This window comes from Plectropomus leopardus, chromosome 2 (genome assembly GCF_026936395.1).
Source record: "Plectropomus leopardus strain MGB_pleo_1.0 chromosome 2, ASM2693639v1, whole genome shotgun sequence".
Taxonomy (NCBI): Eukaryota; Metazoa; Chordata; class Actinopteri; order Perciformes; family Serranidae; genus Plectropomus; species Plectropomus leopardus.
The window spans coordinates 9563124-9587182 of record NC_142177.1 but is presented as its reverse complement, the minus strand read 5'-3'; the positions used below and the strand labels follow the sequence as shown (position 1 = coordinate 9587182).

General features: G+C 40.0%; 3 protein-coding genes across 11 annotated transcripts in view; 1 reads left to right on the top strand and 2 right to left on the bottom strand.

Moving 5' to 3' along the window:
• The window catches only part of ttll3 (tubulin tyrosine ligase-like family, member 3), a 44204-nt gene extending 38749 nt beyond the window's left edge, over window positions 1–5455 (bottom strand). The window contains exons 1-10 of one of the 5 annotated variants that reach the window (XM_088084214.1): window positions 5060–5455; window positions 4628–4671; window positions 4342–4410; window positions 4148–4266; window positions 3887–4055; window positions 2998–3053; window positions 1694–1822; window positions 1477–1591; window positions 1214–1294; window positions 915–1095 (exon numbers count right to left, since the gene is read on the bottom strand). In XM_088084214.1, coding sequence (XP_087940340.1) covers window positions 915–1095; window positions 1214–1294; window positions 1477–1591; window positions 1694–1822; window positions 2998–3053; window positions 3887–4055; window positions 4148–4266; window positions 4342–4357 — 866 coding nt within the window. In that variant the 5' untranslated portion in view covers window positions 4358–4410; window positions 4628–4671; window positions 5060–5455. Of the gene's footprint in view, window positions 1–914; window positions 1096–1213; window positions 1295–1476; window positions 1592–1693; window positions 1823–2997; window positions 3054–3886; window positions 4056–4147; window positions 4267–4341 lie in introns of those variants that run through there. The other 4 variants (XM_088084209.1, XM_088084202.1, XM_088084217.1 and 1 more) reach the window with 4 other exon arrangements.
• Window positions 5456–6995: 1540 nt separating this feature from the next.
• Window positions 6996–24059, top strand: part of slc4a8 (solute carrier family 4 member 8) — a 39246-nt gene continuing 22182 nt past the window's right edge. For both annotated transcript variants that reach the window (XM_088084169.1, XM_042499838.2), the window contains exons 1-2: window positions 6996–7316; window positions 19179–19260. In XM_088084169.1, coding sequence (XP_087940295.1) covers window positions 7278–7316; window positions 19179–19260 — 121 coding nt within the window. In that variant the 5' untranslated portion in view covers window positions 6996–7277. The remainder of the gene's footprint in view (window positions 7317–19178; window positions 19261–24059) is intronic.
• The window catches only part of LOC148190147 (uncharacterized), a 57122-nt gene continuing 55130 nt past the window's right edge, over window positions 22068–24059 (bottom strand). For 2 of the 4 annotated variants that reach the window (XR_015777901.1, XR_015777902.1), the window contains exon 6: window positions 22069–23306. The gene's annotated coding sequence lies outside the window, so the exon portion shown is untranslated. Of the gene's footprint in view, window positions 23307–24059 lie in introns of all 4 variants that reach the window. The other 2 variants (XR_015777900.1, XM_088084184.1) reach the window with 2 other exon arrangements.

Below are 24059 nucleotides of genomic sequence, written 5' to 3'. Positions count from 1 at the left end.
TGACTCTTTTTTTTGCTATCTTTGTCGACATACTATACTATGACTTTTTTTATGACATTTTGGACAACATATTATACTATTACTTTTTTATGCCAAAATAGCATTAAAAACAGTATGTCACGAAAAGTAATAGTATGACATAAAAAAATGTTACAAAAAGTCACAGTATAGTATGTTATTAAAATATTATAAAAAGTAATAGTATTGTTTACCCTAAACCAAAAATAAGTCATAAAAAGTCACAGTATAGTACATCATTATAACATCATGAAATAATCCTACCATTGGATGTTATAAAAACAGTCAAATTTTGGTATGTTGTATGTTATAGCATAGTATTTCATGAAAAAAAATGTCTCACAAAAAGTAATTGTATAGTATGTCATAAAAATCATAGTAGAGTACTTCATGAAAATTGTCAGAAAAAGTCATAGTATTGTGTGTCATAAAAAAGTCAGAAAAAGTGATGTTATAGTTTGTCCTAAAAAGTCATAGTATAGTATGTCATAAAAGAATATCAAAAACGCCATTTTTCATAAAAGATTCATGAAACTGTCATACAATAGTGTGTCATAAAATGTCATACTATAGTATGTCATGAAAAATGTAAAATGGCTTAAACCCTACACTTATGACTATATTTAACCCCAACATGAGTCCTAACATGAACATTGTGTTATTTGTACAGCTATACATATGTACTTTGCTTTGTGTACATTGGGACTGACTCTCCCCTGAACCACACACAATAAGAACTCAGCACTTTAAGATACATTTTAAGGTGAGTTTAATTGAGTTTTCAATCACCTACATTTGATAAACTGACTTGGACTGTCAGTTCTGCAGGTAAATTTAGGGTGACCGAAGATTGATCATTCTAGTAAACCAAGCAAGCTCCCAGAAAACATACTCACTGCACAACCCTGTAGTACTCCTGCAGAAACTCTGCCCACTGCTGTTCCTCCACTGAGGGTGGTGTTTCTGCAGTAACATCGATGTCACCATGCTCTAAAACACTGAGAAACTCTTGGCACATGTGCAATGCAGTGTTGATGATTCCAGGACCAACGAATTGATGCTTCATCTTATCAAACTCTGCAGAGAGAAACAAGAGTAGTAGCATAGAATCTGTTACATTCTCCTTATCCTGCACTTCATATTGTGGCCTGTGTATTACCAACAGAGACACTGTTTCAGGCTCTCTGTTCCTCACCCTCCGGTCTGTCTCTCATCAGTCGACTCGTCTCAACAACATGCTGCAGCAAGCTGGTGCATGCTGTCCTCCTGAAATCCTCTTTATTGTCACAAAGAACAAGATGAGAAGACAAGAGCACAAGAAAGAGAGAAAAGGCATCAGGTTTGCTTAAGTTGATCACTAATCAAACTAAGTAAGCATCTGTTTTCCATGTTCTATTTAAATCTTTTGATGGAGCAAAATTTTGGTTCTATGTTAAATAATAGAGCCATAAAGATGACCTATGAATGCATGTTTTTCATCCTCTGCCCCAAGCCTGTAGCATCTCGGAAAGAATGTATCAGGATCAGCTGTATCAAACCACTGAAGGTTACGCAGGTTTACGCAGAGCCCGACCTGAAAGAAACGCACATATAGAGAATAGTAGCTGACCTGTAATCAAAGTTCGAATTTCCATTTTTTGCCAGTCAATCATGATAAACTCTTCATAGATGAAACCTTGGTAGTGAATGTCCCGGAATTTGCATAGTGGTTGGTCATTTGGTCACTTCTTAAGGAGCGACAGTCTATGTAATCCCGACGTGTTGTCCAGTGGAAATAAGTCGTTTCATTTCGAACGAGGCGAGACTAGAAAAGTTTGAGGAAAAGTTGTGTTAATAAGAGGGCAGAACTTAAATAACAGCATGATGGCAAAAAAGGCACATGGAATTAAAGATCCAGTGTTAAAGATTTAGGGGATTTAGTGGTGAGTGGTCAGGATCTGCAAAAGTTTCCTCCTCTCCCGAACAAACAGATTATTTAAACCAATAAAAACACTAAATAAATAAGTTTCATGTAAAGCAAATTTTGTATTTTTGGCTGTCCAACCCTATCTCAATCCGAATTCGTCAAATATCGTTGCTCACATGCAACACGCAAAGGCACTTCACATGATAACGTGGTAGGACAGAACTGGTGGTGTTGTAATTGTACACAGGAGGCAAAAGTGCTTATAGGTCAGGGGGCGGTGAGGTGGATGGGTCCAATAAATAACCAACTTTTCTGAAGAAGGTCAGAGTTCGCTTCCCATGTGGATGTGTGTGTGTGTTTTTTTCTATGCCTTACCATGTGCCTCTTTTGCCGAAACGTAACCGTCTGTGACTTTGGTGCCTAATCCCAATCATTGTGACAGTCCGCACTGTTGCGTAAACATAGGGACTGTGCTGCTTCATCAACCACATGTGCACTTACTTTACATCACAGTAACGGGCTGCGTCAGCCCACCATAACATCATCCCACCACATGCATTTGTTGACACTGCTGTAACGGCATACCAGAGCGCTAACAGCTATAGCTAAAGTATACCTAAAATGTCATAGGTCGACGCGAAAGGTCCTGACAGAGCAGCACCATGTGACGAGTTCAGAGTAAGAACATGTTGGGCGGTCTTATGGCGAAGGGGTTTCTAACTACAGTAACTGACATAAAAATCCAAATGGTCCTATGTAGAGACAGTGTTTAGTTTGACTCCTGCAGAAACATGGTGGTACAACACTGCAGACTAAATGGACAAGGATCCACTCCCAATGTAGATATAAATGGCTGATTTTAAGGTTATGAAAACACAGCAGTTCTTAATTTTCAGGTGATTATATACTAAACAAAACTTAATATATTATTTTACATTTCTGCCAATATATCCCGTTAAATCCTACATACTGGACTTTTAAGTAATGCGAGAATACCAATAGTAGCAAGTTCGATTGGTGTCAGACTGTGCAGGATGACAGTTGCATGTTGGTCCACTTGAACGTTGTCTTACCATGAGGTCATACATGTCATCAAGGTTCTCGTCTTTCTCGCCTTCATTCGCTCTCTCTGTAAAGAGATAAGTAAAGAGTGTGTGTGTTTGTGTGTGTGTGTGTGTGTGTGTGTGTGTGTGTGTGTGTGCGCGCGCGAACATACGTGCATGCATGCATGCAGACAGGCTTACATGTGTAGAAGGGTGTGTTAAGAGGGTATGGGTCTTTGTTATAGCTTGGTGTGTAATGTGGTACACAGTGTATCATTTATCAGGTGTAGGGGTATCCATGCATCCATCTAAACTGGCGCTCCAATTACATTTATGCTCATCCCTCCTTTTAGCTGTGACTAAAGGGACATTGTTACTAATGTCTTTTTTAGCCCTTTGAAACCTGAGCAAATTGGCTCGACTTTTTTCAAAAAAATATAATTATCAATAATATTAAGAGCATTAATATTTTAATAATATTAAATATTACTAATATATTTTCTACATCTACTAATTTCTTGCAGTGTTTCTTATCAAGGTGCTCATTGCCTTTTCCCATGTTTTTGAAAGATATCAAACCAATTTGCTCAGAGTTTAAATACTTGTGAAAGGCATCTGAAAGCAGCACAAGAACATTTATGTCACTCCAGGTTTCAAAGGGTTAACATTTAGATAAGTGAAACGGCAGAAAAACAACAACTGATACTACCTTGTTAGTAACACTGTGTGCAGGGCCCCATAATATGCATCTATTCCTACTATCTCAATTACTTATGAGGCCTACACAGATGTTTTTCTTCTTCCAGGCTTTTACACTGATAGATTTCAGTGTTGTGATTGACATCAACATTGCATCTTGTTTTCTCAAAATAAATGTCAGTTTGTGGTAGCTCAAGGACTTAATCCTCAATTGTCTCACCAGCAACATCAACACTGACATCACCATCATCGCCATCCTCCTCCTCATTGCCATGGCAATTAGGTGCTCGCTGGGCAGGACGAGGCAAACGACGTTCCACCCACCCTCTGGCCCACAAGGCAGCACGGATCACAGGGTAGGGTCCTTGCACTGAGAACACTTTCCTCAGCTGAGAATGAGTGGAAGAGAGACGGAAAGAGTCAGGTAGTGGGTGAAAAAGCAGAGGTGTTGCAGTGACGTCGGGCTTGCGCATATAATCACCTTCACTGCTTTCTCCACCAGCATTTTAGCTGTTTTTAGCCTGTCTGGCTTGATTGCTGGCAGGCTGGGCACACTGCGACGTATCCTCCCCTCCACTGGAGCCACTGTGGATTGTAACACTGAGACAAACTGCAAATGTCAGTATAAAGTAACTGTGTGCATGTAATTGTATATGCAAATGCCTATTCACTTACCTGGTATTGGTTGCATGTTACTTTTATTTAGTTGTCTCTTCAGCTGATCAACATACAGTGGTTAGTTCTCTGGTAGCAGAAATATGTTCAACAGCATTATTTTCACAACAGATGGATGGATGAATGGATGGATGAATGGATAGGTAGATAGATAGATAGATAGATAGATAGATAGATAGATAGATAGATAGAGAGAGATAAATAGATAGATAGATAGATAGACATATAGATAGACAGATGCAGAGAAATGTCATGCACAATGTATTCTTGCCATTTCCAAATAAACCTTTTCACTGTCAGACCAACATGTAGTGATAGTTTCCTTTGCAGCTGAGGAGAAAACATATAAACATTACATAAACTGCATGGCACGTGGCGCATCTATAGCTAATAAAGAAGGATGTAAACTGGGTCAAGCAGGCATCTAAATCTGGACGGAGCTGACTGTCAGCTTCTCATTGACATAGCGTACCCATGCGCAAAAAAGCGCGTGGGGGCGCACATGGGCACACATGCAGTAGATACACATGTACAAAAATTAAATAAAGAAAGCATGACTACTCTGCAAACACATCTAGACTAGGCTATATTTACGATGAAAGACCGCAGATTTGCGAACTAGCTCTCTGTATGACATCTATGACAAACTGCTCCTAAGAGAGGCAAGATCTCAAACAAACAAGGAGAATCTCATTACTTTGAATATTAATATACAAACCTTATGTTGTCGTCACCCCAACAGTGACCTGACCACTCCTGCCCAGACAGACTCGCGCAGTCCCGCTTCGTTCATGCTCCCGCATACCGTTCCCATGACGACCGTGCATGCTCCCGCACAATGTTTATAGTTGCCATAACAACCGCACCGAGGGGAAACAAGACGCTCCTGCAGGTCTATGAAAAATCCTGCCACCTTTAGTCATGCGTTAAAGAAAGTGGATCACTTAATCTGACGCTATCAGTTGCAGTGTGGTTTACACGTTTAGGCGTCGCGCACGAGCGCAATTAAACCTGCAGCGATACACTTGTGCGCGGACGCATCCGACTGCAATATGAACTCAGTGCTTGGACAGCGCCAACTGTCTGTAGAGCAACCTGCTGAGATAAATCCAATTAAATGTTTGTTGCAGGTGGAGAGGCTGATATTTATTTTTACTTTTTGATGGACAGAGTTCATGCTGAGGTCAATGTAAGGTTGCTCAGTTTAATATTTTTGCTTCCTTTTCACCACAGCCGACCATCAGCAGAGGTTACACAACCTCTGCTGATGGTCTACTTGTCCTTCGTTTTCAATAATCAGCCTACACGTGTTGCTGTCACCCTGTGAGACGTGCACATGGGATTTATGTCATGTACATGGATTATCGCAAACATGCAGCATATACTGCTTTGCGCAATGCTTTACCTCCCCACAAGGTGGTGCCCAAGGCCTTCTAGTGTGATCTACTGTGCACGACAGGCTCAATAATGTCAATGTTCTTTCTTTTTGATTGTGTTCTCACTGCTCACCTTTGCAATCATGTTGTACCACTGAAGACTATATCTTATTTCCATGTATTTATTAGATAATCTACAGGATAAATGACCCATACCATATATATTGTATCAACACTGATGTTACACACAGGCCTTTTTCAAGAACTACAGTATACTGTACTGTACTTAAGTACAATTTGAGGTAGTAATATAATGTAATATATAATATAATGACAATATTAATATATGAATCATGTATTATTATTATTATTATTATTATTATTATTATTATTATTATTATTATATGTAAAGCTGAGGTATAATTTGCTGCAATTGTTTGTTTTTTTTACTTTTAAAAGCAGGAGAAATGATACTTGTAGTAGAGTTTTTATTTAGGGCTGGGCAATAAATCAGTGTTTTATCAATATCGTGATATGAGATTGGGTATTGTCTAGATTTTGCATATCTTTCTATTTTTAGTGTTGCCTTTTCCTGGTTTTAAAGGCTGCATAACAGTAAAATTATGTCATTTTATGAATTTAACAAACTGGACTAGTTTTTATAATTATTTACCCTTACGCACTTCGTTAATCCACATTACTGATGATTATTTCTCATAAATTCTATTTTGTAAATATTTTGTGAAAGCACCAATAGTCAACCCTACTATTTCATCGCAGTATCAACGTTGAGGTTTCTGGTGTATGTGTATATATATATATATATATATATATATATATATATACTGATTTTTATTGATTGATTTTTATTTTTATTTTTTCCCCACATCACCCAGCCTTATTTACTACTTATGTAGCCTATAAGCACTTCTTTCAACACCACTTCTTTCCACAAAAGAAAATAAATAAGTGAAGAAAAACACATAAAGAACATATAAAGTTTTGTCAGCATGTATTATTCATTTTTTGAGTTTTATAGCTGTGTGGATATAGAGTGTAGTATGTTAAAAAAACAAAAAACTGCTGAACATTTTCTGTGCACAATGGTCCTGCACTTTTTAGCAGCTGAAATATGAGAAGCTGCCAAACTGGACATTATATAGCGTGACGTAGCTCTATAGGCTTATAATAGTCTTGGCTTGTGTTGGGTAGCAGCAGTGCGTCGCAGCCCGTTGTGCGCCTCTGCGCTCTGATTGGCTGAGGCTGCAGTGATGCTCTCTGCATCCTGCTCCCACAGCCAGGACAGGAGGGAGGGGAGCTGGAAGCGCGGCCGGGAAAATCATCATAACACGGGGGGCACAAAATTTATCCTTTCTACCGTTTACCTCATCTGGGGAGGAGATGTTTACTCTCATCATGTCTGCGGAAACAGAAATAGTTGTTAGCAACTCGTGACTGCTTTTTCAAAACGTCTAGCGCTGAGAGACTCGTCAGCCCCCTGAGAAAGTATCACCTGTGCGCTCCGTGAACACTGAGCAGGGTAACCCAACGGCCACGAGCATGCCAGTCAACGACCCCGAGGGCATACTGAGCTACCAGGTAAAGTGCCCTTTAAATGTCTAATGCATGGCGCGTTGCTTTGACACAATGGGATGGTAAAGACCAGGCTGCACACAGGCGCCTACAACTGTAGTTTGAAATACTCTTTAAGAAATGCATCATTTGCAGCTGAAACGATGGACTGTGCAATATATCAGGGACTATTTAATGACAACAGTTCTTTGCCACTGTTGTATTTCCTCGTGCATGTTCCAGCTTGCTGCAGTGTTGTAAATTTATCTTTTCTTTGCACGTTTAAGCAGACTCGGTGAATGCTCTCCCTAGATGCTATAAGTTGCATTAGGTCTCTTGCCCTGCAGAGTGATGCTGTATGCGCAGGGTGTTGTTGATATTGTCATTCCGAGGTACCAACACGTGTAGTAATTCCGGGGAGCGTTTCACATTGCGATGCACTCAGAAATCACAGTCATCTCTGAACTGCTCCTCAAGCACACGTGAAGGTGTCCTGGCCACATTCATGGGAGATTGCAGCATTATTGATACATTTAAAAACACGTTAAAATGTCAACTGATCGTCCTAAAGTAGTGCGAGGAACAACAGCAGCGGGACAGTTCGCTGTGTTTTCAGATGCTGCTTAGACGGCGTGTTGTTTTCTCCGTTACCCTGAAATGACCTTGACGCCATCCTTACACCGTGCACTGAGCTTCTACATGTGCGTTATTAGCCAATCATGGCAGCGGGGGGGAGGGCAGCCTGTGGTCAAGTGAGGTTTGAAGGGGAAAAAGGCATGATCTTGTTGATATGTGATCCATTATCAGATCCTGGGTCAGCTGATGAGATGGAGGTAAAGGAGGAAGCAGTAAGGACAAATGGACCATTCAGCTCATGTTTCTTCAAGCTGACATGCAGTAATGTTTGATTATGACCACCATGGTGTATCATTGCTTAAATGACGTAACTCAACAGAGTCATGTCATGGTGATTTATAATAACATCTCATCAGAGGGCAGGAGACAGATGGAGAAGGACCAGAGGTGAGCTGGGAAGTCTCTTATATGATTAGGCAGCTGTCAGACAGGCAGGGGAAGTTGCCCGGAGACTCACTCTTCAGACATTAGGGTGATGCCAGTTTACTGTCACTACAAAAAACTTGTAAGTTTGTCTCTCCAACATTTCTGTGGCGGTCAGCATGGACTGGGATCTTTGCAATTCTCCCACTAGAAATCAGCTGAAATGTTTGCCAAAGTGCTGCTGAGGTGTCCAAAGTAGTTAGAAAGGCAATCAGATCATTTGCTGGAGGAAAAACACCAATATGACGATGTAAAAATATGCAGTTAGCCTACGAATAAAAGTTCTGTGTTCAAAAATCCACTATATTGCTTTTGATATGCAAAAGTACAGAGACCGACAAAGGCAAAAATGGCCCAAAATATTTCCATTTGAAAAAAACGTGCTGCAGCTCCAGAAACAATGTTAATTTAAAAAAAACAAAACAAAAAAAACAACCTAAACGTGCCACAAATACAGAAATGATGCAATGTAAAAAAACACAAAAAATCCCAAAACAAGTGCAGCACAAAAACACAGCACATCCAGTCAACATCAGAAGGTCTCCAGGCCTCTAGGGGGAGTGCTAAGTGGAACAGCTTGACTTAAAAATTATGTGCGTCATTCTATATTACCTCTTTACTTCAATTTTTTTTTCATTGACAGAGTGTTTCCATTATAGTGTATACGTTTTGGATTTCTGCACTTGTCTTTGAATTGGCATTGTGTCTGAAGTTGCAGCACGTGTCTCCTAATGCAAGGGTTTTTGGCAATTGGAGCTTGTTTGCAAGTGATAGAAATGGCCCTCAGCTTTCATAATAACTACAGACACATTAGTCGGGCAACATCATTAATTCTTTTGACGATAATATTCTCAAATTATTGTATGCGCTATACAATGTCTGAAATCACTTAAAAATGGCCGTAACAAACTCTTCGATCTAACGCTGTTGTCTTTGAACAACTGACCGAACCATATTGTTTGTGTTTGTAATGTGTTTGTAAAGAAGTACAGTCATAAAAGTGCCCAAAAAGACTTTGTGCATCATTCCTGAATGCACAGTTGGACATTTTTTGCAACACATCAGTTATGTTTTGTAACAAAATTGTTTTTGAGAGCAATTCACTTCTTACAGTGTTTTCTATTCCACGCATGAGTATCACTGTGCACTTATGTGCTTGAAAAAATAAATCTGTTTCTGTGCTCAAAATGTGCGATTGTACACTTAGTATTGAAGCACAACTATAACTCCATAAAAAAGCAGGTCCTCTGCTTTGCTTTTAAGTTAAGTAAATACTCATTCATTTTAACTTTTAGTGTTAAGAGCTGCTCAGTGGCCAGCAGTATAGAAAACAAGGTTAACATAAGCATGCCCGAGGTGCAGGTGAATGAAAACACATAAGCAGCCCTTCACTGGCAAATACATAATTGGTAACAAAACACAGAATTGTTAGTAATTACCAATAAACTTATCTTTTTGATTCTGCAAATGTATGCAGAATTTGTAGACGAGAAGACTCAGAAGTTTTCTGGTATCAAGTTGTAGTCTGTTTGTAGTTCGAGTAGCATTGACCAAACATGTTTGAACAGCAGGCGGAGAGGCGGAACACACTGGTCGAAATTCAACCTCAAAACTCATCAGCTATATTCTGATGAGGATTGAGCTTTAGGCTATATTAGCTTTTTAAAAAAAATTATGCATTCATATGCACATACCTGTTTCCACAAATTACCCAAATTGACCGTCACTAGAAAGAGCAAGTCTTGTCCAGGATATCTGCTGACTACACCGGATTAGCCCAGAATATATTCCCAATTGGGAACAACCTGATAATTAATGAAAGTTAATAAGCATAGTTCCCGAGTAACTCTAATCGAGGACTATATGTCTGATAATAATGACTTACTAGAGAACAGGCTGGAAGATACTGAATAATGATTCATTAGGTAACGATTAGTTCATGAATATCTGTGAATCAACATGCTTACCACTATGAATCAGCCACTGAGCAGCTCAAAAATGAGTAGTGACTCATTAATTACTCGTTACTTGATCAGCAATTACTCTTTATGTTCATCTCGCTGTACAGCGGTACATCATACTGAGTGGTTACATCTTACATAGTACTGCGAGTGCCATCAAAGAGGAGCAGATGTTTAAAGCAAACCCTAAGACTAACACTGTATTCTCTCTAGTGCAGGTACACAATTAGGTGCAGAACAACAGCGTCTTCATTTTCAGTGGGTATTGAACACTTTTTAGTGCCATTGTTGCATATTGCATACCTGCACCACAGAGGAGAACTGTATTAATAGAGGACCTCCCTCTTCAATCGCAAAACCTATTCTCTGCACTTTTATAACCATGCAGAGAGGCCTAGGAATCAATAAGTAAAAATAAACAAAAACAAGCAAAGAGACACAATCTCACTGCAGTGCAATGCAATAGTGTGATACAAAATACTACTTCTGTTGGCGTCACTATCAGCCCCCAAACAGCAAGAGTGCAACTCTAATTTTGTAATAATTTATGACACTGACTTTATGACACACACATCAGAAATTTTCCCCTCAACACAATATCGTCACAGTTCCCGGTTTTCAGCCCTTTCACATTAGCTATTTGGCATCTCTCCCAAGCTTTCATTTTAATCAGTTTGGAGTCCATTTCCTGAGAGTGATCCATAGTCGCCTATCAGGCGAATGAAAGCATATTTTAAAGAGCAACACTGTAGTTTTGTACAAATCTGAAGGAAAAAGTCCATCTAATTCAATCAGTTTGACTTCTCAATCTGCGCATAGAGTCTCAAAACTCTCAGTTGGATGTTTGAAAGTAGTCAGTGCAACCACACCGTGTTTGAAAACTATTACAGTAATGCGGCATATGCCCAAAGCCACCATTTAATGGGTTCATTTAGTTTGAAAGCACACTCATTAGAGTGAGAGATCCACAGAGGTTTGAACTCCCAACCACTTTTCAAGCAGCAGGTCCAATAGCAACTCACACAGGTACTTAAAGGCATCAAAAATCAACCCACAATTGACAATTGGGTCCCATGAATCTTTGTTTTTTTTTGAGAATATTATTTAACCTTCTGTGTCTTAAACTGACATATTCTGCATGGCGTCACTGCAGAAATCTTCAGCTTTAATTTGAGATTAACGTAACTGAGGCTGAGGCAGCAAAGAAAACAATTAGTGAGCGAGGGCTGTGGAGAGGCTGAATTGTATGTGTGGTATTGAAAAAGGTGTGTATGACTCATGCTGCCCGTGGGCTGAAGCAGTCAAAACAACCGCCCCTTTCATCCCATCTCCTGCAGCTCTCTCCACTCCTGTCTCCCATTTTCACCATTACCTCACCCTTTCATCCATTCATGTTAACCCTCTCCTCTCCTTAATATGTCTCTACAGGAGATCGTTGAAGCTGCAGTGCCATGAAGGCACTGTGGCTTTGGCACTGAGCGTCCTACCCTGCCTCTCAGACATGAAGCCTGATCTGGAAGTGACAGGCCCAGTTGTCTGAGTCAGGATCTGTGTCGCTGCTGTCAGTTCAGGGTGCTTGTGGGAAGGGAGGAAAGACGGGTCAGCTCCCAAAAAGGAGGGGGAGGTTTTTGTTGGACAGAATCACAATCGAGAGAAGTGGCGGACGTTGAGTCCAGAGAAATGCCCAACAAGTGTTTTTTTTAGAGGGAAAGAGATGATCGTAACGATCAGTTGAGTCAACAGTGACAGACATCTCGAAAGACCGGAAAGCCCACGCTGTGCTGCTGAATCATGGATGTACTTTTATGAATCTACCATTCACTGTCCTGCTGTGTTCACTGTTGATTATTGTATTCAGACAGAGAGAAAATCTTCTGCTCTTACAAAAATATGAGCTCACTCAAATATAGTTTCTGCTGCTTTCTCATGAGAAACTAGCCAGTGTCTGATGTGTCTTGTCAGTTATCCCTCTGGATTTCAAGCCACTTCATAGTAACCAGTAAGCCTTGTTCCTCTAAAGCTCCCCTCACAGCTCCCTCCCAATCCATGGAGAGCAAGGCCTTTTTAGCGTGGCACATTGATTGCCCCTCTCCGTCCAGAGACTGGGATGCAAATCATTGCTGCTCTATTTGTTTAGGGCAACGACCAGTTTATAGTGTTTCACTGCATGTTCCTCTGATTTTGCCTTAAGTTGTTGCCAACAAAAAAACAGTCTTACCTTAGAGAAATTTTGAAATGCAAGAACTACAAAAGACCTCTAACCGCTCAGTGACAACACAGCCTCGATGGGTTTTCTCAACAGCAAAGTCATGAAGTTTCAGGACAAATGTTTAATACCATTAGTTTGAGGAGCTATGTTGATTTCTCTTCTTTGTATGCTATCGTACAGATACTTTTACCTTACAGTGTATACATTAAAACCAATATGAAGATGTTTCACTTCACTTTCTGCATCAATGAGAGGGTTATCAGCATCATAAGTAGGACACTCTGTGTGACTGCAGTATCATATTCTGCTCTGTGAATCTCAAATCTTTCTGGGACAATCTGCCCTGCCAGAAAATTAATCTTGTATTTATTTGGTAATCAAACATAGGCGAGTGATTGTATCTGTCTATTTTTTGCTTCGACAACGACATAAAACATTTTTTTCCCTTCTTTTAAATGCATGTGTGCCTTTGTATCATTCTGTATCCCCTCTACAACTTCTGAAGATTTTGTGGGTCTGTGAATGCAGCACAGGCGGGCTCTCCATGAGTTCTTTTTCTTTTCTTCCTCAGCAGCAGTTTGTGAGTTATGGTTTGGATGATTGATCTGTCAGTCTGTTCACATCTGATTAGACTAGATTTATGGGTTAGAGGAGCAGCTGCTGCAAATGAATTCAAACTTTTAGATCCAGTAAAAAAATGAACAGTTAAATTTCACTTCAAATGTGCATGATGTTTTGCTTCTCTGTCTGTGTCCAGGGTGCGTTCTGCGCTCCAAGAGTGTGCAGTGAATAACCAAACAATATATTTTAACAGCACTCCTAATGAAGCTCCAAATCTAGAAAAAACTATATGTGATGATGGATGTTTTAATCAAAGACTTGAAAAATGTGAACCTATCCCTTATAACCTTTATGATAACAATCTGGAGAGCCAATATGAATCTTTCGGGCTGTAAATACTTTAGCACTAAAGGTGTAATGTTTATTTTTTTGCCCTTTGTAAATTCCCACAACAGTGTTCTCAGGTCATTTGATTTGGCACTATCCTGTTCCTCTTTTCTCCTATCCAGCCACAAGGCAGCTCCAGTGTGTTTCCCATGGGTGGTTACCACTGATATGCTCATAAAGGATGGAAACTCAAGGACAGGCAGCCATTTTGGGGCCAGCTGTGGGCCGCCTCAGTGGTGCAGTGGCAGTAATCTGTGTGGAAAATTATTTTTGAGTCATAAACCCTCCCAAGCACTGTGACTGATGCGAAGCTAGAGGACAAGAGCGGAGAGAAAAAAGGGACAGTTGCCAGGAGATAGAAACAGGCTGCAAAACACAAATTATGTGCGCTGTCAGTGGAAAATCACGCACACGTGCATGCTTTGGGGGTCACAGATGTGCTCACCTACACAGAGAGCGCAAACAAAACTTGAAGTGCCATGTGAGCTTTTAATTAGCTGAAGCACATAATGTGACACAAGGGAGGTGAGTTGTGAATGACAGGGAACCATTAACCTGTTGAAATAACAAATACCTGCATGAGTTTGCTATTAAGTGGGTGCTCTGGGGGAACTGTGACTCCGGGCTGTGAGTCATATTGTGTTATATGAACACGGACACAGGAGAAGGAACAGCATGATCCCAACATGGATATTAAGTAGTGATGTCATCCACAAAAGACGATCTAACAGAGTATATATTTCTGTCATGTCGTCCTCTAAAACACAATTTCACCCACTCAGTAGTTACAGTTACAGTTATTGAATGAGCCTCAGGAGAAAGATCTTTTGTGTGTGTGTGTGTGTGTGTGTGTGTGTGTGTGTGTGTGTGTGTGTTTGTGCACACAAAATGGATCTAAACTAATTGATGATCTGATGTTCTCCCGTCCTTTCTGGGACAAAGAGCTTTTAGAGTCTCCCTCTCTCACCCATTCTCTCTTGTTGTGTGTCTATATGTTTGATAAAGCTCCAGTTCTAATGGAGCCGGCTGCCTCCAGCCTGAGCCCAAACCCACACACTGCATAGCAGCCGTAATTCACCAGCCACAGCTGCACTCACTGATAACACTGTGTGTGTGTGTGTGTGTGTGTGTGTGTGTGTGTGTGTGTGTGTGTGTGCGTGTGCATGTGTGTCAGGGTTACATGTGTGAGCAGGGAGAGAATCACCAAGTAGATGTGCGTCTACACAGGATTGTTTTCTTTATAAATGGCTGTAATTGATGCATTAAAATACACATGTATCAAATAACGATGACGTGAAAACAATGTGACAATGTGAGAGGCATCAATTGTAGTGATGTGCAGGGAATTATCACCTAAATCTGCAACTCCCCTTAGCTTTATAGTTAGTTTCAGCCCGATGTTTATCTGTCCAGCCGGCAACCTTATTGTTTTGGTTCACTCTCACTGCTCTTAAAACATCATTTACAGCTGAAGATGGCAGCAATTTTCGGTGAGAAGATTAGATTTTAAAAACCCACTGTACACTACCTGCTCAGCATGAATTGGCAGACAGACAAAGTTAATAGCTAGCTGGTGAATATTTAGGACTCAAAAGGTTGTTGTATAAATGTATAAGTGTAATTAAATCACAGCTAAAGAGTGTTGTTCATGAAGGGCTGACAACCCCCTTAGCTGACACAAAACAGTTACCAAGTATGGCCATATAAAAGTTACAGACACATTCCAATTAACTGTTTTTATTAACATGTGCATAAAGCATTTATAAAGCATTGTTTTCACCAAGCAATAGGCCCACCTAGCTGTCTGCATACAGTTCAATCCAATTGCTATGAGACATACTTTGTTCACTAGCTCCCCTGGAGAATTGAGAATAAGCTGGGGCAGCTCAAAAGGTTGAGCAATGATAAGAAGATTGGCTTTTTGATCCCCAGCTTCCCCACTCCAATGTCCAAGTATGCTTGGCCATGATACTGAGCCCCAAATTGCCCCAGATGGTTGTGACATATGTGTGGGGGCGTGTAAATGGTTAACTTACTCAACCTCGGCCACCAGAATGTGTGTGTGAATAGGTGAATGTGGCAGGTAGAGTAAAAGTGCTTTGAGTGATTGAAAGATGCTATACAAATGCAAATCCATTTGTCTGTTTTAAGTAATCTTCTAATATTGACGTGTGATGAACTGCTGTGTCAAGTCATTTCTTTTCACAACAACGTGATATGTTACATGCTATGTTTTTGAGGACACTCCAGGGACCAACCGACCAAATCCTTTTTCTGTATCTCTGCATGTTGCATGTTTTATTTTGGGGGATTTTTTCTTCGGAGATATGCACTGTTCAATTTACTCCTTCATAGTTATCTCACTATGGAGGTCGAATTTGGCCCTCCTTCACTGTTTCCATTTTGTAGCATTATGTTAGCTAGCTAACTAGTTTGTTAGGCCAACTATTTCCCCTTATCACACGCAGAATGACACTGAATTGTGAAAGGAATTAGATATCATTGTTGTTATTACATTACGTCTACCAATCAGCCAATCATGATTTGAGCTATTCGTATTATAGTATGGAGTATTTTGCAGGGCGTCAGACATTTCGCCCTGCACTTGGCTGAGACCAAAAACAGAGCTAAAAGATAGTCAATACTGGACTTATGTTCATCTATTTAAATAAAAACTAAAACGTTAGGGATTATGTTGCTTCTGCTGGATGTGTTAATACACAACTGGAGTGGGTGATGATTCTTAGTAAGAAAGATGAAAAAGATGCTCTTATGTCATGTAGTATGATTTATAGTTTTACTTCTAGGAGCAGCAGTACAAACACAATTGTAGCTGCTCTTAGTGAACGAGTATCTCTACTCAACCAAGCGCTGGTTTAGGGCCATGCTTAGAGGCACTTTGACAGGAAGAGGAATGTAAATACACATCCAAAAGTCTTTTCTTCTGTCACTGCACTTCCATCCCTTACATAAACGTAATTATACAAATGCGAGTCACATGCAGTGTTTGGCTTGAGCATGTATTCCTAATTAAGTGGCCTTATACTTTACAAGGACAGAATTGTCTCGGGATAAAGAAGTGCTCAGTCATGGAAAGAGAAAGAAATCACACTGCACTGATACGGTGGTGAGGGTGTGAAAAGAGGCAGAAAGGCAACGTCAGGCCACCCACACCTGTGAATTAAGAGGATGTCTTGGGATCCCAAAGCTGTTTTAAACTGTTGTGTGAATTATAAGTGGCCGTTTGCACTGATATTAGAACAGTTACTGTTGAAAAAAATTACAGAGCTTTTTGGAGTCTAATTTTTTTGCTTCTAATCAGGTAAGAGATTTATCTGTCTGCATTTTAATTAGTTTTTTTCTTATCCCAATCTTGTGTTAATATGCTTAGCTGCTCAGTTTTAGAAGCATCAAGAGGCTAAATGAATGAGACAGAAGATTTAAAAAAAAAAAAAGCTTAGGGATTTTAGTGTGGGTGTAAATACAGTCCGAGATAAAGATAATACACACACACTCACACACACATACATACAGCACCATCCCCATTTATCACATTTCATAACTGCAGGCGGAAACAAGCATGATTCAAAAGTGGGTTTTTTTGTCAATAAACTGTGCGTGGTGTTTTATCAGCCAAATCCCAGGAGAAGTAAGAAAAATCACTGCTCGCTCTCGCTCCATACACACAGTCATACACACACACACACACACATACGCAGTGTGCTTTAATGTAGCTATATATCCTGGAAAACTTTAATAAAGGGGACCAATCACTCTTATTAAAGGGACACATGGTTAAATATTTCTCATAAACCAAACTGCAATGTTTTGTTTTTTTTATGACCAGAATAGATACTGCTCTTCTGCTGCTCTGACAGACAGGAATATTTTCATTTCCTACTCCACGGATACAAATTCTTAGTTTCCTCCAACAGTGCTTCAGGAGGACAAATTGCAATTATTTTTTCCTCCTTGGCCGTCATGCAGCAGCCTGAGCCGCAGTGTGTGCTACGTTCACTGCTTGCTGGATACTGGACTGACCAATTACAGTAAAAGACTGCATGGCAGAGACTGTAGATTGTCAGTTTTCCTCTCAGTTTCACCCGTAAGGGGAGACTTATTGAATGGGCTGTTATCATTCACACATCCATCTTTTGATAAACACCCAGGCTAACACACATACATATATATATACACGCAGTACATTCAACATGCATGTGAGCATTGGTGTCAATTATGAGTTTCAGTGCTGAACAGATGTATAATGTACAATATATATCCTTTAAAAATCATTGTGATGTCAACTTGAACAGTAGACACATCAGATGACTGCAATACTGTAAAAATGCCCTTTAAAATGCAAATATTTGCAATTTTCAAAGAACTTTGGCAATAATTTCATCTTTTTTCATTATTATTTGTATTACTAATTCATTTTTTTGTTGTTTCTCATATCATGCAGTCCTATTTTGTCCTCTTTTGCAACAATTTTCTGTATCTATTAATTTGATCATCATAAATATTTCATTTCCAAACGAATTCCTTTTTTTTTTTTTGAGAAGTTTAACACTCTGCACAGTTAATCATTATTTAAGAGTGGGTGTCAGCTTTGCCGAATGGCAGATATCAGCATATTCTGTATTCACCACCCTAACACACTCTTAGAAACACATCAGATCATGTGTTCATATTGAGTGGGTGGAAACATCCATTATGTCGAGAACTTCGTTTCTATACCAGTGTGCCTGCATGTGTCTCCGTCAACCATTTATTTATAGATTTTAGCTATTGATCCAAACAACTGTAGCCAGCTTTTACATACTGTGCTCACATACAGTAGGTTCACAGGGGTAATGTAGCGTACAGCTGTGTGTCTGTCATCCTGCCTGGGTCAAAGGTTACATTAACATTTTGGAAATTAAGTTATGGTTTTCACAGGGTGCCACTGTGGTACACACTCTAACAGCATGTAGGAGGTCGTCAGAGATTAGAATTTAAAGATTTACTGTTGCATGCACTTGAGTACTGAAGAGAGATTGTGGAAACAGAGACACTGCAGCAGCACAGACCTCCAGAACCTATGTAGAGGTTCCTGCATCACTCTGCCCTCATTATCATAGGACTGCTACATGACCACGGAGATCACTCGCCACTGCACTCGAGCAAACAGCGCTGTTTCTGATAATAAAACACAGTGACATCCTGCAGCAGCCTGACCACAGCTTCAACCCTGATGGATGTGGCTTTCAGCTAATTTGATTTGATTTCCCCTCGATAGTAGAGCCTAGCACATTCTCCAACTGACTCATGCTCTGTTTACCTCTGGCATGTGTGTGTGTTAAATATGGACGTGTGCGCGTGTCGGGCGGCCTGTCCTTCTCTGTGTATCTGTGCCAGACGGTCTGAGAATAGACTGTCTGGAATTTGATGCGCATTGTTGAAAAGCTGTTGCCAGTTTGGCCAATTAGTGGCTCTGTTACAGTGGGAGCCGTTTGTCTTTAACAGGACAATTCTGGATGTAATGACCTTTTCAGGTTTCTTTTCACGGACTGATCTTGAATGGCTTAAGGTGTTCTACAAAGTTAAACTTTTCCATGAGGACAATATGACTGCTGGAAATGAAAGGGCATTGCAAAAAAAAGAAGTGTAATTTGCACTGAATATCACTGAAAAAAACAGTAACATTATTGTGACATGTGTTTTGTCCATCAGAGGCCAGATGAGGAGGTGGTGGTGGACCAGGGAGGGACCAGCTCAGTGCTTAACATCCACTATGAGAAGGAGGAACTAGAAGGTGAGTAGCATGCAGATGAAAAACGTAACTGAAACCGCCTACCCAGGCATGTTATAGAGTATGTAAACCTAGGACTAATGGTTTTCCCTTGACACGTTCTCATCACAAGTCGTCACATATTGCCGCTTTGCAATGTACTTCCACATCTTCTGCGTCTGCTGTTGACGTTCTGGGATGGCGCTACCATGATGTCAACAAATCCACATGATGCTGCACATGCTTCTGTTGAGGCAACACAAGCACAGGGCAACCAATGCCAGGATGTCAACAAAAGCACGTGCTGGCACGGATGGTTAAGTTTAGGTATTAAGACACTTGGTAAGGTGAAGGAAACAAAAAAAATCACACTCAGACAGTAAGCCTCCCACATGAAAGTCCAGGATTTGTTTGATCATGCACCTCCCCTCCTTATATTATGTCGTCATCAGCAGCATTTCAATGTAACGCTGTCCGGTGGCATATCATGTGGACGTGACAGGTTCTGCCGGGCTGCATTCTCAACTGACACCGACTGTCCACCCATCATGCGGACACAACAAGTGCTGTCTGGCCATCCACTGGCATACAGTAACACCAGAACGGTTTTGTCCTGCCACATTCTCAGCTGGTGCCGTCCAGCAGCATATCATGCAGACCTAAAAGGTAGCTTTTGGTGTCTGGATCTTATGCTAAAAGCATAGCAAAAGCAGTGGTATTTGACAACTTCCAAAAGAGAACGGGCTGTTTCCCCATATAAAAAAAGAAAAAAAAGGTATAAACTCCTGATATGGGGCCTGAAGCAGATCTGCTCTTTCGCCCTCTTTGAAAGGGGCAATCTGGCCTTGTGCCGTGCCCACCACTGCTGCTTATGCTAGGCTTCGTTTTCGTTTTCCGCTTTCTCCAGTGTTTGTGTGGGGCTAAAACCCAGCAGCAACCTTTGAGGCTGAAAGCCAAAGCAGAAGTGCAAAAAAGACGCAGTTCCTCTAATGGTCATTTGATGCTGGCCCTAAAAGTTAGTCCGCCCCCATAAACCATCAGGTTAAAATGCCAAAATGTAGTATCAATCAAAAATAAACATGTTCACAAGTTTTCGTCTCAATAGCTAACTTTCCTCTCCATGAGTTCAATAGATGTTTTGCATGAAAAACTACAATTTGTAATGTAACTGCATTTATCAGATTGCATAAAAAAGTAGCGTAAAAAAATGCATGAATGTATTTTCCTCTGAAATGTAGTGGAGCAGAAGTATGGCACCTTAAACAGAGAAGTTCTTACACTTTTATCGTTGTACTTGATGAGGGACAGTATACTCTACAGTTAATTACCTTACATGACCTCACATAGACGACAGCAGATCTACATGTATAATTTACGAGACTATAAATATGATGGAGAAAAATTTCCAACGTGATTGAGTCATTTCAATTATTCTTCTGGGGAATGTGTGTGTGTGTGTGTGTGTGTGTGTGTGTGTGTGTGTGTGTGTGTGTGTGTGTGTGTGTAGCTAGCTTACAATATGAGTTGACTTTAGAACACAGGGATGTTATTTTGTCTCTTTGTCAGGTGGAGATGAATTGAACAAATAATAATGAATCCTCCATCTATCTGAAGGAGGCTTGAGGGTTGATCTGACATCAGTGGATGGAGACAGGTGTGTGTGTGGGTCATTCAGGCTATTTTTTTTTTCTGAAAGGGATGATGATGAACACATTCAGAGATGGAACACTCAGCTTCAGCTTGGTAGCTTTGTATCCTTGTTGCACCCCAAAACATATTTGCACAAACACAAACACAAACACCTCTTGTTCTATTTTACTTACAACAATTTTCCAAACCAATTCCATAAATTGCTTGATTATTTCAGCTGTTAGGTCTTTAATTTTAGATGGCTTTGCTTTGATATTTGCATAAAACTCTATTATCGTCATTGTCATGTGCAGTCAGTCTCTTATCACAGCGCGTCACATTCGACATTGAATGCGCTGATGATAATTACAGGTGGCAGAGGTTAACAGTAGTGTGGGACAGAGAATTGACGACCTTACGATCACTTTCAGTTACTTCAACCATGTGAGCTGAGAGACTACAGTGTCCCTCAATCAACTCTGCATTAGCAGCCGTTACATCTCCTTCTGGAAAACAGGAAAATGCCAAATTTATCCAGAGCTACTTAGGACTTAATATTATCTTATGATAAAGTCTGAATTGAAATGTCTGAATTGAAATGCACTTATGCATTTATAGAAAGTGAAAAAAAATTACACAAACACCACAACCCAATGGCAGGAAAGTGATACAAACTAAACACATTTCCAATATGCGCTACAGTATTTTTCAGCTTTAAAAGAGGTGCAATAATTGACGGACAGCTTTCAGAGTGTATAGGACAGACTGCAGTCATATGGTTTAAACATTAAAAATTAACTGCCAAATTAATAGACAGTAAACAACATAGCAACAAAGAGAGTACAAATTTAGAAGACAGATCAGATTCATAGGTAACAAAAATGCAGAAGTAAAAATTGGAACACCCTCTCTTAAAAATTACCTGTGATTGGCCAAAGTCTGCCTCTTTTAGAATTTCTTAAGCCTGAAAACAGAGCCAAGAGGAGGCGCTGAAATCTACTTTTCTCCCGGTCCTATTTAATTACAGTATGAGAAAGGTTAACAGATTTTTTTGTATAATGACACCAAAATAAAAACTTCAAGTTGCAACCTTCTGCAATACAACTTGCCAAGACTTTTTGGTTTTGCAAGACTTCCTTATCATATAGACAGTTTGGGAAGGCCCGAGGCTCATCTCAAATTAAGATAAAAATTAAGATAACATAAAGATAAAGATAAGATAAGATACTCCTTTATTAGTCCCACAGTGGGGAAATTTGCATTGTTACAGCAGATATGAGGTACAGGATAAGCAGTAAAAGAACAGTACAATAGTAAAAAAAAAAAAGCTTCATTCCATATCAGATTCCTTATCAATACTCTTTATTTATCTACTCTGTTTTCTCCTAGTTGCAATCACTGAACACTGCAAAATCTTTCAAGGCATTAGTATCACCTTGATATTTTTTTCCTTTCAATGATCTGTTGAACAGTAATTTAATTGCACTTAAATGATTCAAATGTTTCTGTATTTATATTACAGTAAATCATGACACTACGTATGTTTATAAAAGCATAATAGGCCACTGGTGTGAATACTGGAGTCAGAATGCAATTTTTTTTTAACATGAAAACATGAGACAAGCAACATGCTTCCTTCTCTTATTTTTGCCAGAAATTATTCAGCGATATTTCAGTACTTTACACTGTATTTTCCTCTGTACACTTCTTGCCATAAACCCATTACCAGGTCACATAATCACAACGTAACCAAAACAGTGCAAACAGAACACACAGTGCACTCTCTGTGTTGCAATAAAATCAATTGTGCCAGTCATTACGGGGGGCAACTAGTGGGCTGAATTTAGTGCTGTTATAGCTAAAGGGAAAGGACTTTTTTTCAGTCTGGAGGTGCAAACATAGAAGGCCTTTTAATGTCTGCCAGGTGGAAGGAGTTCAAACAGACGGTGGAATGGCTGTGTGGGGTCCCTACAGATGCTGGTGGCTTTTCTGAGGCAGTGTGTGCTGCGGATCTCCTCCAGGGATTAGACCTGTATCCCAGTGATCTTCTATGCTCTGGAGACGACCCGCTGATGAGCTTTCCTATCGGCTGCTGTGCCTCTGAGATACCACAGAGAGATGCAGGATGTTAAGATGCTCTCTGTGTTATAAAAGGTCACCAGCATCTGTTTAGGCAGACCAGCTGTTTTTCCAACATCCTCATAAAAAACTTTCTTTCCTGTGCTTTTTTTGACCGAAGCAGTGTGTGTCCGCCCAGAAATCTAAAGCTGGACACACTCCATGCTGTCCTGAGTGTACTCCTCATTCTGTGAACTGTCAGCATTGATGATTAGCATCTTCGTCTTTGTTGCATTGATGAACAGGTGTCGCCGGGTTCTGCATCTCCGCTCTGTAGGCTGTATTATCGCTGTTGGAGATCAGCCTGATCTCTGTTGTTTCATCTGCAAAATAAATGATGGTGTTAATTGGGGATGCAGGAACACAATCATGTGTGAAGAGGGATTAAAAGATAGGGCTCTAAACTTTAGTGTCCTCAATTAAAAATAAAACATATTTTCTCCAAGTTCCTTTGGTCTACTTCTTAGAGCTTTAAAAGAATACTTCACCCACAAAATAACCATTTATACATCAGTTAATCACCCAATGTTATGCTGAATTCATGAGGTTAGTTTTTCCCACATGCCTGCACTGCACGACTTAGAAATTGGGTCTAAATTGTGCTGGAGCACACAAACTTCATTAGAAACATTAGTCCCCTAATGAAGTTTGTTGTTTCAAGTCCACATGCTCCAGTGTACTTTGGACTGAATCTCTGAAGTCTCCTGATACAAGATTGCCCACCTTTGAGAGCACTGGATACACCTGTTATTTCGTGTGAGGTGCTTGAAGCGCTTTAAACCTCTTCCCTCATTCAGACCACCTGGGATGTTTTGATTTAGTTGTTAAATGCAGCTCTCTTTGACTCTATTTCGACAAGGATAGTCCTCGTTTTTGGGTTCTTTGTTCACCATGGAGGTGTGAAAAAATAACAAAGTGTTCTTCAAGAACACAACGTAACATGGGGTGAGTAAATGATATACAAATGATAATTTTGTGGGAAAGCATTCCTTTACTAAGTGCAATGTTAGCAAATAAGATTGCTGAAAGAATGGCTTACACTAACCCATGTTGAATACTAATCTGATAGCAAAATG